This window comes from Amphiprion ocellaris, chromosome 10, assembly GCF_022539595.1.
Source record: "Amphiprion ocellaris isolate individual 3 ecotype Okinawa chromosome 10, ASM2253959v1, whole genome shotgun sequence".
Taxonomy (NCBI): Eukaryota; Metazoa; Chordata; class Actinopteri; family Pomacentridae; genus Amphiprion; species Amphiprion ocellaris.
Window position 1 is genome coordinate 32937819 of NC_072775.1, and position 18197 is coordinate 32956015.

At 39.2% G+C, this 18197-nt stretch overlaps 1 protein-coding gene and 1 gene segment (V, D, J or C); both read left to right on the forward strand.

Annotated features, from left to right (window-relative positions):
• The first annotated feature begins 1228 nt into the window (after nt 1–1228).
• Nucleotides 1229–1831, forward strand: LOC111585964 (T cell receptor alpha variable 38-2/delta variable 8-like). The segment is given in 2 exon segments: nt 1229–1302; nt 1393–1831. Coding segments are annotated over 2 exon segments (435 nt in total).
• Nucleotides 1832–3203: 1372 nt separating this feature from the next.
• On the forward strand, nt 3204–6640 carry LOC129349883 (uncharacterized). Its single transcript, XM_055014655.1, has 3 exons — nt 3204–3298; nt 3479–3873; nt 6258–6640. The coding sequence occupies exons 1-3, from the start codon at nt 3204–3206 to the stop codon at nt 6638–6640; spliced, it is 873 nt and encodes a 290-aa protein (XP_054870630.1).
• The last annotated feature ends 11557 nt before the right edge of the window (nt 6641–18197 follow it).

Here is an 18197-nt window from a genome sequence, read left to right on the forward strand (position 1 = left end):
CTTTGTTTATTATCACACTGAAAGGTAGGTTAAAGGAGGATAAAGAAATGTCTTTAAAGGATCTGCTTGCTGGAAGTCAACTGAAAAGGTTTTCACACTTCAATGTGTTCTTTAACTACATTTATTTCTTCATTTAGGTGTCAACTCTCAACAACTGACTGCAGTGAAGGATGAAGAGTCCAGTTTAGTAGGCAGCACTGTGACTCTGATCTACACATACTCCCAAGCTGCGACTGGTAGTGATCAGTTTTACTGGCATCGACAACATGCAGGAAAACCTCCAGAGTTCCTCATCTTGAACTATGGAACAAAAAATGCAACATCAGGTGAACTGTTTGTTACTGTGAGTGATGATAAAAAACAAATCAGTATGAAGATCTCCTCTGCTGCAGTGTCAGACTCTGCTGTGTACTACTGTGCTCTGAGGCCCACAGTGACAGGAAACAGCAAAACTCTGTACAAAAACCTTTGGAGCAAAGACAACAGAAAACTCCTCAACATCCACTAGAGGGAGACACACTCTGTTACAAATGTATGACATGTTTTCCTGTTTCGACTGAATCTAGCATCTGTTCACTTTAAAACAGACTTTTCTGAGCTTTTTGTTTCTTTGTTTTAAACTTGAACATGATTTTCATTTCGAGAGATGTGTAACTTTCATGTGAACAGTGAATCCCAATCCAGTGCTGCTGGCTTCCTTGTACCGTGGACACCTGTAACTATTTGCAGCATACTACCAGTCATACATACAGCTGAGGTTCCACTCTGGATTTGGTTTTCATGATAAGACTGACAATAATCCTCTTGGTTGTGCAGAACCTGAGGATTTCAGATCAACCTCAGATTACATTCATGGTTCCATTCCTCACAGTCTCCACTCACACCAAATAAAGGTTCCACTGCAAACACTTCTTCCAAGACCTTGAGATGTTCATCAGTCTTCTGCTGTAATGTCTTACAACCCACTCATCTGAACACAGACTAACTGATTCTGAATTTCCATTCAAAGTTTCACTCAGCAGTCAGACGGCCACGGGCCACATTTCAGCTTCATTTAACTGAAGACATTCACACCTTTACGCAATAATATAGGAAGGCTGAACATAAAACTGTGAATAGGCTGTGAAAGAATCCTGGTTCTGTGATCAGGCTCCTCCTCCTAATCCACCCACTCAGTGTTGATGGAGACTATACAGAGAGATCACAGCCTTCTTTATTCTGGCTGTAGCTCACAGTGACTCAACACTGCAGATAAGATGCTGCCTCTGTTCATATCAGTGCTGATGGCTGCTGTGTGTCTCGGTATGAACACAACTTTGTTCCTTTGATATCAATGCAATACTGATGTAAATCTCTACCGGCACACTGATACTGTTTGTTGGTGTTTTCCAGAATCCACAGCACAAAAAGACAATGTGCTGCAACCAAAAGGAGGTGTGAGTTCTGCTGAAGGAGAGGCAGCAACACTTGACTGTCTGTATAACAGCACTTCACCAAATCCATATCTCTACTGGTACAAACAGGATGGAAACAACAGCCCCGAATTCATCCTGAGCAGAGTTAGACTGGATGAAGGGAACACAGCAGACGACCACAAGAAGAGATTTTCATCCACACTGAACTCCACCTTCAGATCAGTTCCTCTGAAGATCCAGAAGCTTCATCTGTCAGACTCTGCTGTGTACTACTGTGCTCTGAGGCCCACAGTGACAGGAAACAGCAAAACTCTGTACAAAAACCTTTGGAACAAAGACAACAGAAAACTCCACAACATCCACTAGAGGGAGACACACTCTGTTACACTTCTGTGGTTTCTAGAATTCAGTTGAGATTTTTTCTGCACAGCTCAAAATAAAGTCAATAATGTCTCCTTGTGTGGTTGCTGCCTCATTTAACTCTATGATTATTGTGAAATCGATTTTAAACTGAAATTTGATCATCTTTACAGGTTGATCATCAGTGTATATGTAGTCAGAGGCTTACACAATACTTTCACTCATTTTTATGAACTGGAGGCTTTGGCATTTATATTTAATTCTTACCCATAGTAATAATGGGACCGACATTTACATTATTGTGAACAGAAGATAATTCTTTTAATTTGGCCCACAGATAGTGAGAGACTACTTCCAGTTCTGGATTCGGTGTTTGGTTACATATTTTTAAAGAGTTCATCTGGACTTATGACACCAATGGAAATAATTCTGTCCTGATTAATTTTTTAATAACAGTACCTTTATTCTTATAGCCATTTCTACAACAAAGATTCAAAGACATCAGATAAAATCAACATTATGTGTAAATAGGAAGGATTCCATTTCCACAGCTTCAGGATGAGGACAGGAAGGTTGGAACTTGCCATTATTTTCACAGTTGATTAATCTGCTAATACCTTTTGGATGTATTGATTACTTGTTTGGTCTATAAAATATCAGAAAATGGTGAAAAAATGTCCAGCAGCCTTCCCTAAAATTCCAGATAACTTCCTCAAATGTCTTACTTTGTCCACAAAACAAGGTTTTTCAGTTTACTGTCATTATGTAGTAAAAAATAAATTAAAAATGAATTCATTTTTAACAAGCTGCAATTTGCAATTAAAAAAGATTATTTTCTTAATAAATTGATGATCATTGCAGTTGGTAAATACATGAACATTTGACAGTTAATCAGTTAATACATTATTACATCTCTAATCAACAGAAAATAACTGGTTAAACTGGTTCAACTGAAGTTAAACCAGTTTAATTAATAGTCACACAGAGTTTAAACTGGGTCTCAGTGGTTTTAAAAAATCACTGTTTTGTCCGTGTGACTGTAAAACCTTTAATTGCATCTCATATGGTGAAACTCCATCACTATTCAACGTACGAGTGAACATCGACTTCAAGCAGCATCTGTCAGAACATTCACCATTAGACACTTGATTCAAATCATTCAGTCTTGGACACAATGTGAAATTCAGGAACAATCAGAAGGTTTCTGCAAGAGAATCTCAAACAGCCAACAGGCTCACAAGGAGCTTAAAAAATCACAAATGTCAGATAGATACAAGAGTTTAAGGCTTTAAGAACAAGCAATGAACACATTAAATCAATTCTAACATGAACTGGTAAACAGTGGAGGCCAACAGAAATTGGAGCATTGTTCTTCTAACTCCTGTTATCAAAGAATCACTAAAACAACCTCCATCACAGTTAGTCAAGATGCTGCTACCAGTCTGTAACCAGCAGGAAGAGGAACAGAGAGAAGAAACTACAGATCAAAGAGGAGACGGAGAGATTCAGGGAGGAGTTGAGCTGTTACTCAGCTATAGAAGACACACAAACTTCCACATTCAACTCACTATCAGAAAACATCACTTTCATTCAACATGGTTCTGTTGGATAATTGTAGATTTTGTGTGTTGCTTCTCTACATTTTAACAGGCATGGAACCTCATACAACACGAGAATATTATTCATTTACATCATCTAATAAGATCAGATAAACTTCAAGATAAACTTTATTGTTCCTTCCTGGGGAAATTTTCATTAATAACAACAGAATTATCTCTTCCTTTAGGTGTCAACTGTCAACAACTGACTGCAGTGAAGGATGAAGAGTCCAGTTTAGAAGGAAGAACTGTGACTCTGTCCTGCAAATACACCAAAGGAGATGCTGATTATTTCTTCTGGTATAGACAACATCCAGGAAAAGCACCAGAGTTCCTGATCTCTCATTTGGTGTCAGGAGAAATAGCATTAAATCCAGTCCCTGGACTGTCTGTTATAGTGAGAAAACAAGAAACAAAAATGGATCTGAAGATCTCCTCTGCTGCAGTGTCAGACTCTGCTGTGTACTACTGTGCTGTGAAGCCCACAGTGACAGGAAACAGCAAAACTCTGTACAAAAACCTTTGGAGCAAAGACAACAGAAAACTCCACAACATCCACTAGAGGGAGACACACTCTGTTAAAGCTCTGATTTGTGACTTGGACTGATGACAAAGACAACAGAGAAATGAAGCAGTAAAGATCAGAGACAGAGCTGCTGTAGAAACACAAAACACTCTGATTGGCTGAGCTGAACTGAAAAAATATGTCAAGAGGTAATGGCCCCGCCCACTGAACTTCAGCTCATCCACTCACATTATTTCTTCCTCATTGTACTGCAGTGGAAGAACATTGTTCATCTGATGTGTGTCTGACTTTAATAACTCCAAAGACATGTTGCTTTACCTCTTTTTGTTTTCATCTCACTTCATAGGTGAGTTTATGAACAGATGAATTTCTCTTCAACCTGCTGTGTTCATGTTCACAGTTAAAATCACTCAATATTCTGTCTTTGTCATCAAGTTCTGTACAATCCAGTTGTGATCTGAGCTACAGTTGTGACTGTTTGTGTCCACAGAGTAACACTGTACAGGAGACATTTTCCACTGTCTTCTCCTCTCAGCCTCATGGACAATGTGAGTCTGATGGCTTCATTTTCTCTACTTTTTCCAGGACTAATAGCTGAAGACACAATCTCTCCTGAACAAGATGAAGTCAGTGGAACAGAAGGAGAATCTGTAACACTCAGATGTAACTATCAGAAAGAGTATCGTGGCGTTAGACTTTACTGGTACAAACATCAATCTGACCTGCAGGCTCCTCAGTTTATACTCTGGAAAGAAGCAAAAGCATGGACAAGTCAGTACATTCCTGATAATCGATATGGATCCCAAACAACAGATACATCAACTACATTGACCATCAGTAAGCTAACCCTGGCAGACACAGCTCTCTACTACTGTGCTCTAGAGACACAGTGATACAAAGTGTAGCAGAGGCTGTACAAAAACCTGAACACAGATATGAGACTCCTCTTCAAAGAGGAGGGAAGTGGTATTGAGAGCACAGCTTCATATCAGATGGATTGTTCTAATTCCTGTTTTCTCACAGTCACTGTGGTTACAGCTGCTAATGAAACACTGTGGGAGGATTGACAGGAGCAGCAGATCAGTGATGCCTCCAGAAGAGATGCTGCAGAGTATTTGAGGGGAAAAGTTCACCCACATCAAAACTGTTCATTAAAGATTTCAATCCTGAAAAAGTTGTCCATGATGATCATTTATCAAACTACAGCAAGATAACATACAATTAAATTAATTTTAATTTTTACTTACTTGCTGTCATGTTCTTGTCATCCTGCTCCTCTTCATCTTTGTCAGTGGTGAATCCAGCCACCATTTACCTTCAGATCAATCATTCAAGTGGTCTCATCTGATGACATCTGTTATTTTATAGAGAACTTATGCTGTCACCTATCCAGGATCCAAATACAATGAAGAAGATAAGACAATAAAAACCTGACATCAACTCCAACACAGACAGTGTAATGGGTCTTTAAAATGTTATTTCAGCAAATGAATGAAATGTGAATCCTCTGAGGAATGAGCCTCATGCTGTTAAATCTTAACATGAAGACAGCATGGAAGAAACTTGTAACAGTGTATAATTAATAGCAATATATATAGACCCATAAACACCAGTTTATATGGTCCTAAAAATACGTCCACATCACCATTGTTGCATGTCTAAATAGCAAAACACTTAACCATCACAATATGATACCTGGGACACATCATATTTTACTGATCTGTGAGACCTCAGAAGTTCATGGAATGGCAACAAAGACTGTTCTTTGTTATAGGCAACATCGACACATTCATATATACATACACACCTACATGAAAGTTGGCCCCAGAGGTCCAGAATCTTTTATCCTGGAACCTCTTAAATTTAACATAAACATGCTTCTGCTTGGTGATGTTGTCAGGAAACACTTGTATGCAGACGACACACAGTTGTACATGTTACTCTCCTCCAATGATCTTAAGTTAGTGAGTGAATGAGATCAGCAGCAGAAACAAACACTCTGTTAGTCAGAGCTGTGAGAGGAAGGAGGAAAGGATGAAGGGAGGAGCTAAACTGGGACTCAAGTACAGAAAACACACAAACTTTCACAGTGGAGTTTGATCCAGAAAACAGTCAGATTGTCTTCATCTTCAAGATGCTGTCAGTGAACTTCAGTCTGTTTGTCATTTTGTTTGTGCTCACAATCAGAGGTAGGTGACAGATTTAACATGAACAGAGTTTCACAAAGACAAACTAGCAGGTCAAAAAGTTCCATCTATTCTACATGCAGTAAAACTCCTTAAAGTTGATGATTCTTGACCTTTAAACAATAATTTTTATCGATCCATGTCTTCCTCTGCATCTTCTGTTATTCTTCAGAGTGTAAAGGAGAAGAAAAAGTGATGCAGACATCAGAAGATGTCATTGCTGCTGAGGGAGACACAGTTACACTGGATTGTACTTTTGAGTCCAGTTACTCAACAACACAACTTAATTTCTACTGGTACAAACAAGAAGTAAATGACTTTCCACAATACATTTTAATACGTGGTGCTTATGGAAGCAATGCTCCAGAGTTCCAGAAAGAGAGATTTGATGCTCAAGTCGACAACAAAAAAGTTCCTCTGAAGATCTCCTCTGCTGCAGTGACAGACTCTGCTGTGTACTACTGTGCTGTGAGGCCCACAGTGACAGCAAACAGCAAAACTCTGTACAAAAACCTTTGGAGCAAAGACAACAGAAAACTCCACAACATCCACTAGAGGGAGACACACTCTGTTACACTTCTATGATCTGATTCTTTACCATCATCTCCATCTTTATCCTCTCTGTAGATAGATAGATAGATAGATAGATAGATAGATAGATAGATAGATAGATAGATAGATAGATAGATAGATAGATAGATAGATAGATAGATAGATAGATAGATAGATAGATAGATAGATAGATAGATAGATAGATAGATAGATAGATAGATACTTTATTCATCCCAAGTGAAATTCGAGGACTATATTGTACTGTACAAATAAACCAGACTTGGTTTCAGCATCCAGTGGGCTCTGCTCCAGAATGTCTCAAGATCAGGACCAAACATACAAGCACACTTATGCAATTTCTGCATCACCAACTGAATGCATTTTGGATTCCTATGGCAACATGATGCATCCAATGAGCTACTGCAACTACCCTACTTCTATTCAGTAGGATTAGTCACATACAGTTAAAAAGGTTTGCAAATATGACATATTTCCTCAGCTGAGAATCTGCATCGCTCACAAGAAGCCATGAAGACACGATTTGTTCAAAGGGAGCTGATTTACATTCAAAACTCTAAACATGACCCCATCCAGACCAGGTTAGTGATACAGCACAAGTTACCATGGTGATCCAGCCAGGTTAAAAGAGAGCCACCTTTGTGACATGGAAAACTCTGACTTTAGGCTCAACGGATCTCACGAACTAGTCTTGCTTCATAGTACGGCCGCCTGATGTGGCTGTTATTTTTCTGATGGAAAATTCTCCTAAAAATCCAACCATCCATCCATCCATCCATCCATCCATCCATCCATCCATCCATCCATATTCTTCTCCTTGTCCAGGGTTGGGTCAGCCAACAATACTTTCCACTTTTTCCTGGGGCATCCTGAGATGTTCCGAGGCCAGATGAGATATAATCCCTCCAGCAAGTTCTGGCTCTACATTGGCATTTCCTCCCAGGTGAACATGCTCAGAAAACCTCCCAAAAAGCTCTCTCCAGAAGCATCTGAATCAGATCTTCGAACCTCCTCAAACAGCTCCTTTCAAAGAGAAGCAGCAGCAGTACATTGAGAACTTCATCAATCAGCTCAGATCCCTCTTCATCATGATGGTCCAGTTCAATGCCCAAACCACTGCAGATGCTGCCCCAGGCTGCCTGTCCATTTCATGCCCCATTTTCCCATCTTCACCCAAGGGGAAATTAAGTGTTGAAGCTTCTCTTATCCTCTTCTGAGACAGTTGTAGGAAGAATCTGGTTTTCAAATCAATGACCAGAAGAAACAAAACAATGATTCTGGCAAGCAACAGGAAATCCAGTAGAATAACAAAGTTTCATATGTTTGTGTAGCTGTAAAATATATTCAGGTGTGGTTTTGGTGTTGAGAACATCCAGTGATATGAGAGGAGGAACATGTTGAGGGAGGAGCAACACTGTCAAAGAGCAGAACAGAAAAGGACTCCCACTGTCACATACATTCAGTATGGAAACCAAACATAACAGATAGTGTGTGGAAGATGCTGTCACTGCATTACTGGGTCATGTTTCCTTTGTTTATTATCACACTGAAAGGTAGGTTGAAGGAGGATGAAGAAATGTCTTTAATGGATCTGGTTGCCAGAAATCACTGGAACAGGTATTCACACTTTAATATGGTCTTTCACTACATTTATCTCTTTGTTTAGGTGTCAACTGTCAACAACTGACTGCAGTGAAGGATGAAGAGTCTAGTTTAGAAGGCAGCACTGTGACTCTGATCTACAAATACTCCCAACAAGCTACTGGCAGTGACTGGTTTTACTGGTATCGACAACATGCAGGAAAACCACCAGAGTTCCTCATCTTGAACTATGGAACAAACAATGCAACATCAGGTGGACTGTCTGCTGCTGTGAGTGATGATAAAAACCAAATCAGTATGAAGATCTCCTCTGCTGCAGTGTCAGACTCTGCTGTGTACTACTGTGCTGTGAGGCCCACAGTGACAGGAAACAGCAAAACTCTGTACAAAAACCTTTGGAGCAAAGACAACAGAAAACTCCACAACATCCACTAGAGGGAGACACACTCTGTTAAAGCTCTGATTTGTGACTTGTTGGACTGATGACAAAGACAACAGAGAAATGAAGCAGTAAAGATCAGAGACAGAGCTGCTGTGGAAACACAAAACACTTTGATTGGCTGAGCTGAACTGAAAAAATATGTCAAGAGGTAATGGCCAGGGCTGCAAAGTTGTGTAGTGGTTAGCACTTTCGCCTTGCAGCGAGAAGATCCCTGGTTCGCGTCCCGGCTTTCCCGGGATCTTTCTGCATGGAGTTTGCATGTTCTCCCTGTGCATGCGTGGGTTCTCTCCGGGTACTCCGGCTTCCTCCCACAGTCCAAAAATATGCTGAGGTTAATTGATTACTCTAAATTGCCCGTAGGTGTGAATGTGTGAGTGATTGTTTGTCTATATATGTAGCCCTGCGACAGACTGGCGACCTGTCCAGGGTGTCCCCTGCCTTCGCCCGAGTCAGCTGGGATAGGCTCCAGCACCCCCCGCGACCCTAGTGAGGAATAAGCGGTGTATAGATAATGGATGGATGGATGGATAATTGATTACTCTAAATTGCCCGTAGGTGTGAATGTGAGAGTGATTGTTTGTCTCTGTATGTAGCCCTGTGACAGACTGGTGACCTGTCTAGGGTGTCCCCTGCCTTCACCTGAGTCAGCTGGGATAGACTCCAGCCCCCCCGCGACCCTAGTGAGGATTAAGCGGTGTATAGATAATGGATGGATGGATGGAAGGTAATGGCCCCGCCCACTGAACTTCAGCTCATCCACTTACATTATTTCTTCCTCATTGTACTGCAGTGGAAGAACATTGTTCATCTGATGTGTGTCTGACTTTAATAACTCCAACGACATGTTGCTTTACCTCTTTTTGTTTTCATCTCACTTCATAGGTGAGTTTATGAACAGATGAATTTCTCTTCAACCTGCTGTGTTCATGTTCACAGTTGAAATCACTCAATATTCTGTGTTTGTCATCAAGTTCTGTACAGGAGACATTTTCCACTGTCTTCTCCTCTCAGCCTCATGGACAATGTGAGTCTGATGTCTTCATTTTCTCTACTTTTTCCAGGACTAATAGCTGAAGACACAATCTCTCCTGAACAAGATGAAGTCAGTGGAACAGAAGGAGAATCTGTCACACTCAGGTGTAACTATCAGACAGACAGCAGTTATCCTGAACTTTACTGGTACAAACATCATTCTGACATTCAGGCTCCTCAGTTTATTCTCCGGAAAGGAGCAAAAGGATGGACAAATGACTATATTCCTGATAATCGATATGGATCCCAAACAACAGATACATCAACTACATTGACCATCAGTAAGCTAACCCTGGCAGACACAGCTCTCTACTACTGTGCTCTACAGACACAGTGATACAAAGTGTAGCAGAGGCTGTACAAAAACCTGAACACAGATATGAGACTCCTCTTCAAAGAGGAGGGAAGTGGTATTGAGAGCACAGCTTCATATCAGATGGATTGTTCTAATTCCTGTTTTATCACAGTCACTGTGGTTACAGCTGCTAATGAAACACTGTGGGAGGATTGACAGGAGCAGCAGATCCAACATTAACCACAAACACACCACAAGAAAGTTCAAACACAGAATAGAAAATAAAAGAAAAGAGACAGATTGACAATACCATTGATGAGTAAAATTCATACTTTTCAAATCTGGACAAGATTCATCAGGAGGATTGTTGGTCCAACTTTGAGCTTTTTGGCCATACTAGACGTTGTGTTCAGGGAAAAGCAAACACTGCACAACATCACAAACACACCATCTCCTCTGTGATGCATGGTGGTGGCAGCATCATGTTGTGAGAATGCCTCTTAGCAGCAGGTCCATGTGAAGTTAAGGAGGGAAAAGTGAAAACAGTAAAGCATAGGGAAATTCTCATGGACAACCAGCAACCTGGTTGTCCTTGAGCTGAAAACCTGCTGAGAAACTCAGTGAGCTGAAGCAAACAGACAAAGCTTCACAGAAATGGTTTAAAGACAAGAAGGTGAATGTTTTGGAGTTGCTGAGTCAGAGCCCAGACCTCAATCCAACTGAGAATTTGTGGCTGGACTTGACAAGTGCTGTTCTCAGACGACTCAGGCTTCTTGGTCTCTGTAGAGAAATCATGTTGAATTTTTACTATGCAGCCATCGAGTCCATACTTGGGTACAGGATCACCTGCTGGTTTAGGGCTGTCACAGTTAAATCAAAAACAGATTCACGACCTGGTGATGATGACGAGCAAGATCACGGGTTCCCCTGCTGCACTCATGCCACAAGAATTGTTTATACAGACCACCATCAGGCAGGGAAACAACATTCTCTCTGACTCATCACATGTCCTGTTCACAGAGTATGTTCTGTTGAATTCAGACAGGAGGTACAGAGTCCTGCTATGCAGACTCAACCTTTCTAAAAAGTCTTTCATCCTCCTCTCAATCAAGCTCATCAATGAGCAGTTAGGTGGAGCTACCATGATGTATTTCAGTGTTTTTTGTTTTCTTTTAAATATGATTTTAACTTAAATATTATATATATCATGTGTCTTATGTGTTTTTAGTAGTATGTGGTCTGCTTTATGTGTTGATATGCAGCTTGCTTTAGCCTTTGTTGAAAACAAATTTCTGCCACAGGAAACAATAAAGTAAACCATGACTTTGATGATCACAGTGTATCCAGACAGAGCATGAGTAGTGTTGCAGAGCAGAATGGTCTAAACTGCAGTGTCCAGATGTGCAGGCTCAATGCTATAACTGCAGCCACATGTGCATCTACTTACTGACTCAAAGTAGGTTCATGCTAATCCAGCTGTCTTTGGGTCAACTCAGGTCTGACTTGCTGACTTGTTCAGGTCTGTTCTGAGAGGACACAGAATAATGGTCCAGATTAAGACTTGGTGCTAATAACAGAAACAGCTAGAAGATACATTCAATTCAATTCAATTCAATTTTATTTATATAGCGCCAATTACAGTCAAATGATCTCGAGACGCTTTACAGAACCCATATGCCTGAACCCCAGAGCAGCCAAAAGGCGACAGTGGCAAGGAAAACACCCTTTTAACAGGGAAAAAAACCTCGAGCAGAACCCGGCTCTAATGTGGGGGGACCCATCTGCCTGCTGGCCGGGCGGGTTGAGAGGGACAGAAGAGGTAGAAAGGTAGAGATAGAGGGGTAGAGATAGAGATAGAGGGATACAGATAGAGGGGTAGAGGTAGAGGGATAGAGGTAGAGAGGTGGGGGGACACAAGGACCATAAAACACACAGCATAATACATGCATGATAAGACAGATGATACATGCAAAGTACAACTAACATGGAAACTAATTATAGTTTACTGCTATGGTGTACGGCTCTGGCATTAAATATACTACATATATAGCTGGTGGTAAATTCAAACATATGTAGATGAGCAAATCAAGTATAGTGAGGGCAATGCAGAGTAGATCGGTGGAAATTGACATCTGACTGACTCTGCTGAGTACCACAGCTCACAGAAACATGAAACACCAAACTCAACCTGACATACAAGTTTGATATGACTTCATTGTCATGTAAAAGCAGCTCTCTGTAAATGTTTGATTTCAACATTTACCTGCCTTGAGAGTCATTCCAGAATTGGAGGACATTTTACGTCCCACCCATCAAATTTCAAATAATCCATGTACAAAATACTAAAACATGCAGTTGTGTAAATTTACTTGTCCTGAGACCAAATCTAAAAAACAAGGAGAAAAAATATTTTTTAAAAGACCAAGTAAGTCTGGAATTCCCTCTAAAATGTCATTTTTTCTCTTGTCCCACCCCTCTGATGACCAAATTGAATCTCAAATAAAATAGTTCAAATGTAATTTAAATGCAATTGTGGGAACATTTTTTAATCAACACAATATTTTACAGAAGTATTATTATGGATAGAACGTGTGTCCCACAAAAACCTTGTTAGCATAACTTTTTTAGCTGGTAGAAGAAGAAGAAAACAGTAAATCACTGGAATTAACATTAAACAGTTTTCTTAAAGAATGGGTCGAGCAAAGCTACATCCTCTCTTCTATTTTTCATATTTTCATAACATGAATGTCTCACTCTACCTCATGCAACTCTGTTATGCATATTATCAGGATAAGACAAATTCTTTTGATCTTTTTCTTTAATTTTTCAGTTTTTTCATCAGTCAATTTGTCCTCTTGGTCAGCAGTAACAGCTAGATAAATATTTAGCTTCTACTCCTGAGAAAAAGGTAACATTAGCATGGATTAGCAACCCTGTTACTGTGATTACAGTAGGGTTAGCAAATTAATGGAGGATGAAGAAATGTCTTTAATGGATCTGATTGTTAGAAATCACTGGAACAGACTTACAGCAAACATTTCAATATGTTTTTTAACAACATTTATGTCTTTATTTAGGTGTCAACTGTCAACAACTGACTACAGTGAAGAATGAAGAGTCCAGTTTAGAAGGAAGCACTGTGACTCTGACCTACAAATACTCTAAAACCATAGATGCTAATGATTATTTCTTCTGGTATCGACAGCATCCAGAAAAACCTCCAGAGTTCCTCTTGTATCACTATGGAACACAAAATGCAACATCAGCTGGACTGTCTGTTACTGTGAGTGATGATAAAAACCACATCAACATGAAGATCTCCTCTGCTGCAGTGTCAGACTCTGCTGTGTACTACTGTGCTCTGCAGCCCACAGTGACAGGAAACAACAAAACTGTACAAAAACCTTTGGAGCAAAGACAACAGAAAACTCCACAACATCCACTAGAGGGAGACACACTCTGTTACACTTCTATGGTTTGTTCAGATCCAAACTGTCTTGACTCTTGAGACAAAGTTGTGATGAAGAATGCTAGAAGTGAAGATAATGTGATGAGTCTCCTCCTCCTGACTGCAGAGATGCTGCATTAACATCAGATCAAACATTTCAGCTTTTTAAACTTGGAAAACCTGGTTTTGACTTGGTTCATGTCACCTCTGGTAGCTCTCTGTCTCTGACAAGAACACATGAAATACATTATTAAAGCCTCACATAATCAGTTTCTATTTTCTTTCAGCTCAAGTTTAGAGTTGAACATTTCACTGATATAAATCTACATGATAACTGGACCTTTTCATTTTCCAATGTGAAGCCATTTGAGATGCAAACTGGGTCTGAAAAGTGAGATATAAATAAAGTTTAATGTTACAGCTTCAAAATGTATTGGAGAACTGTTTGTGAATCAACATTGTTTAAAAGAAAATGTCTTTATTTTCAATCGAATGTCATCTCAGCGACAATCAAAACTTAACAATGTTTCCATTTCTAGAAAACACCTTGGAAGAAGTTACTAGCAGCATTTAGGTGTTTGTATTTTTTCAAACAGTATGATCAGAATGAACTGCTGTTGGATAGTTTCTGTAAAAGAATAGATGTTTCTATAAATGAGAAACAATCACACAACAAATCCTCTGACAACCAAACTAACTGCTGAGAGACATCAACCACTGAACATGTTTGAAATAAAGATAATCCAATCTGCACATTTAAATATGTGGAAAACAAGCAGGACTCAGGAAATCATTTAGAAAACACAATTATGAACTGATGACTGACTGATGATCAATCAATATGTGAGAGAGTGAATGAGATCATCAGCAGAGACAAACACTCTGTTAGTCAGAGCTGTGAGAGGAAGGAGAAAAGGATGAAGGGAGGAGCTAAACTGGAACTCAAGTACAGAAAACACAAACTTTCACAGTAGAGTTTGATCCAAGAACAGACAGATTGTCTTCATCTTCAAGATGCTGTCAGTGAACTTCAGTCTGATTGTCCCTTTGTTTCTGTTCACAATAAGAGGTAGGTGACATATTTAACATGAACACACATGACATGAATCAATTAAATTTATTGATTCATGTCTTCCTCTGCATGTTCTGTTCTTCAGAGTGTAAAGGAGAAGACAAAGTGATGCAGAAATCAGGAGATGTCATTGCTGCTGAAGGAGACACAGTTACACTGGATTGTACTTTTGAGACCAGTGATCCAAATCCCAATTTATTTTGGTATAAACAGGAAGTAAATGGATTTCCAAAGTACATGTTAAGACGTGGTGCTTATGGAAGTGATAATGTCCCAGAATTCCAGAAAGGCAAATTTGATGCTGAACTCAACAAGCCATCAGTTCCTCTGAAGATCCAGAAGCTTCATCTGTCAGACTCTGCTGTGTACTACTGTGTTCTGAGGCCCACAGTGACAGGAAACAGCAAAACTCTGTACAAAAACCTTTGGAACAAAGACAACAGAAAACTCCACAACATCCACTAGAGGGAGACACACTCTGTTAAAGCTCTGATTTGTGACTTGGACTGATGTCAAAGACAACAGAGAAATGAAGCAGGAAAGATCAGACATTTTTACTGATCTTTATGCTAAATGAAACATGAATCCTTTGAGGAATGATGAATCTGATTTGTGTTGAATTATCAGTTTCTACATTCAGTATTCTGTTTAAACTTTATATGTGTGAACATTTGGGAAGAAAACAAGCCTCATGTGTTGTTAAATTTCAACATGAAGACAACATGGAAGCAACAACTAATTTTGCAAATATCGTATCAATATATACAGCCCTCTGTACACCAGATTATTTCATCTGATAATTTAATTCACCATTGTTACATGTCAACACAACAAAGAACTCAAATGTTGGCTTGTAATAGTTACAACACATGGAATTCTACTGATGTTAGAGACTTCAAAAGCTGATGCAATGTTGACAACAGACCTCTAGCAGGACATATGGAGACATTTATAACTACACTCTAACATGAACTTTCTGGAGCACCAATATTACTCTCCTTTGAACATTTTGCACTTATTTCTATTGTCAAAAGCCAGTGATTAAAAATGTGGCCTCTGCAGAAGCAGAAGGAAATAACTTCATCTGTGTCCTCACCAAGTTATATTTTTCCAGATACCAATCCCTTAAAGTTATTCTAAATGGAAAAGAGAAACAAAAATCACTTTAATCAAAATCAGAGATGGCGCAGAGACAAATTTCCTTCATTCTTTCTGACTTGACACAAACTGACCCACATGTTTAAGCAGCTACCATTTCCCATCAGATACATCATTCAGTTGATCTCATCTGATGATATCTCTTGTTTCCAATAATCTGTCAGCCATCCAAGATCCAACTACAATGAAGATGGGAAGACAATACAAACGTGACATAAAGTCCAACAGAGATGCTATAAGGGCTCTTTAAAATATTCTGTCAATGCAATGAACTCGATGTGTGTTGAATTTTCTGCGATGTCATTCCTTAGTGTCCATTTTAAATCATGTGTTTTAACAGTTGATGAGGCAATAAAAAGCCATTTATGTTGTTAAATTTAAACATGAAGACAACATGGAAACAGCTTGTAAGTTCACACATGTAATAGGAATATAAAGACACCAAAGCACAACAATTCATGTAGTTCTACAAATAACCCCACATCACTTTGTTGACAAATCTAAACAGTAAAATGTTTTCTATAAGATTATAATAGTTGGGACACATCACATTTTACTGATCTGTCAAACCTCAAACACTGACGCAATGTGACTGTATTTTATTGTTGAAAATAATTTTCAGGAGCCTCAACATTACAATTATTCGATTATTTTTTTCCACTTTGATGGGCCAAAAAATGAACATGTCACGTCTGTTTAAGCCATTTGATAATTTGGGACATTTGATATCTCTTCAAAGAGGAGGGAAGTGGTATTGAGAGCACAGCTTCATATCAGATGGATTGTTCTAATTCCTGTTTTATCACAGTCACTGTGGTTACAGCTGCTAATGAAACACTGTGGGAGGATTAACAGGAGCAGCAGATCAGTGATGCCTCCAGAAGAGATGCTGCAGAGTATTTGAGGGGAAAAGTTTCTCTGCAACAACACAACTTGAGTGTAGTTATGATCCAACTACTGAAAATGATGTCCTTGATGGTCATTTTTCAAACTTCAGCAACACGTGGTACAATAGAATGTGTTTTTTTTGACTGACTTGATGACATACTCTTATCATGCTGTTTCTCTTTATTGTTGTCAGTGGTGAATCCAGCCAATGTTTACCATCAACTAAATCAGTCAAATGGCCTCATCTGATGATATCTATTGTTTCCAATTTTACATATTCTGTCACACATCCAACATCCAACTTTTAGAAAGAAAAGACAATACAAATTTGACATTGAGTCCAGCAGAGATACTGTATTGGCTCTCTGAAATGTTCTATCTCCATATCAATGAAAGTGAATCCGTTGAGGAATGAGCCTCATGCATTCAACATGAAAACAACATGGAAGCAACTTGATGACAATAAATTGACGTCTATGGACACCAGTTTATGTGATCCTTTGACTGAACCCATATCACCATTTTAGCATTTCTGGAGATACTGAACCTGTTAAAATTGTTTTGCAAATACAGCTGTGTTTGTGTGTAGAATTACAACAATTCCTCAGCCTGAAAACATATGAAGTCTATACATTCAGCCACTATATCTTACAAAACCCAAATAAATTGTGAACAATATCTAAAATGGTTCAGTGACACATTTCCTGTATTCTGTCTGATTGGTCATAAACTGAATCAAATGTCAAAGAATCAACTTTTATAGTTGCAGCCAAGAATGGAAGTCTCACATTCAGAAAGACTGCTTCAGTTGCCCCTTCTGAAATTGTCAGGACCTAGAGCATCAGATTGTTCCATTACAGAAACAGGAATCAATTCTCAAAAAGGATTTTACTTTGACAACTTGTCCCTCCTTCTGATACAGTAGTGGGATTGTAATGTGATTTAAAAGCAAAGCAACAGGAAATCTTACAGAGTAACAGAGATTCATGTGTTTGTGTCTGAAGCTGTAAAATATATTCAGGTGTGTGTTTGGTGTTGAGAACATCCAGTGACATGAAGAACATGTTGAGGGAGGAGCAACACTGTCAAAGAGCAGAACAGAAAAGGACTCCCACTGTCACATACATTCAGTATGGAAACCAAACATAACAGATAGTGTGTGGAAGATGCTGTCACTGCATTACTGGGTCATGTTTCCTTTGTTTGTGATCACACTGAAAGGTAGGTTGAAGGAGGATGAAGAAATGTCTTTAAAGGATCTGTTTGCTGGAAGTCAATTGAAAAAGTTTTCACACTTCAATATGTTCTTTAACAATATTTATTTCTTCATTTAGGCGTCAACTGTCAACAACTGACTGCAGTGAAGGATGAAGAGTCCAGTTTAGAAGGAAGCACTGTGACTCTGATCTACAAATACTCCCAAACTGCTAGTAATGATTATTTCTTCTGGTATCGTCAACATTCAGGACAACTTCCAGAGTTCCTCATGTTTCAAACAGTAACACAAAATGAAACAAAAGCTGGACTCTCTGTTTCTGTGAGTGCTGATAAAAAACAAATCAGTATGAAGATCTCCTCTGCTGCAGTGTCAGACTCTGCTGTGTA

Coding starts and splice junctions, on each gene's coding strand:
- LOC129349883 (XM_055014655.1), top strand. CDS start 3,204: ATGCTGCTACCAGTCTGTAACCAGCAGGAAGAGGAACAGAGAGAAGAA. Junction 3,299..3,478: donor ATTCAGGGAGGAGTTGAGCT/GTTACTCAGCTA, acceptor TCATCTAATAAG/ATCAGATAAACTTCAAGATA. Junction 3,874..6,257: donor GCCCACAGTGACAGGAAACA/GCAAAACTCTGT, acceptor GTTATTCTTCAG/AGTGTAAAGGAGAAGAAAAA.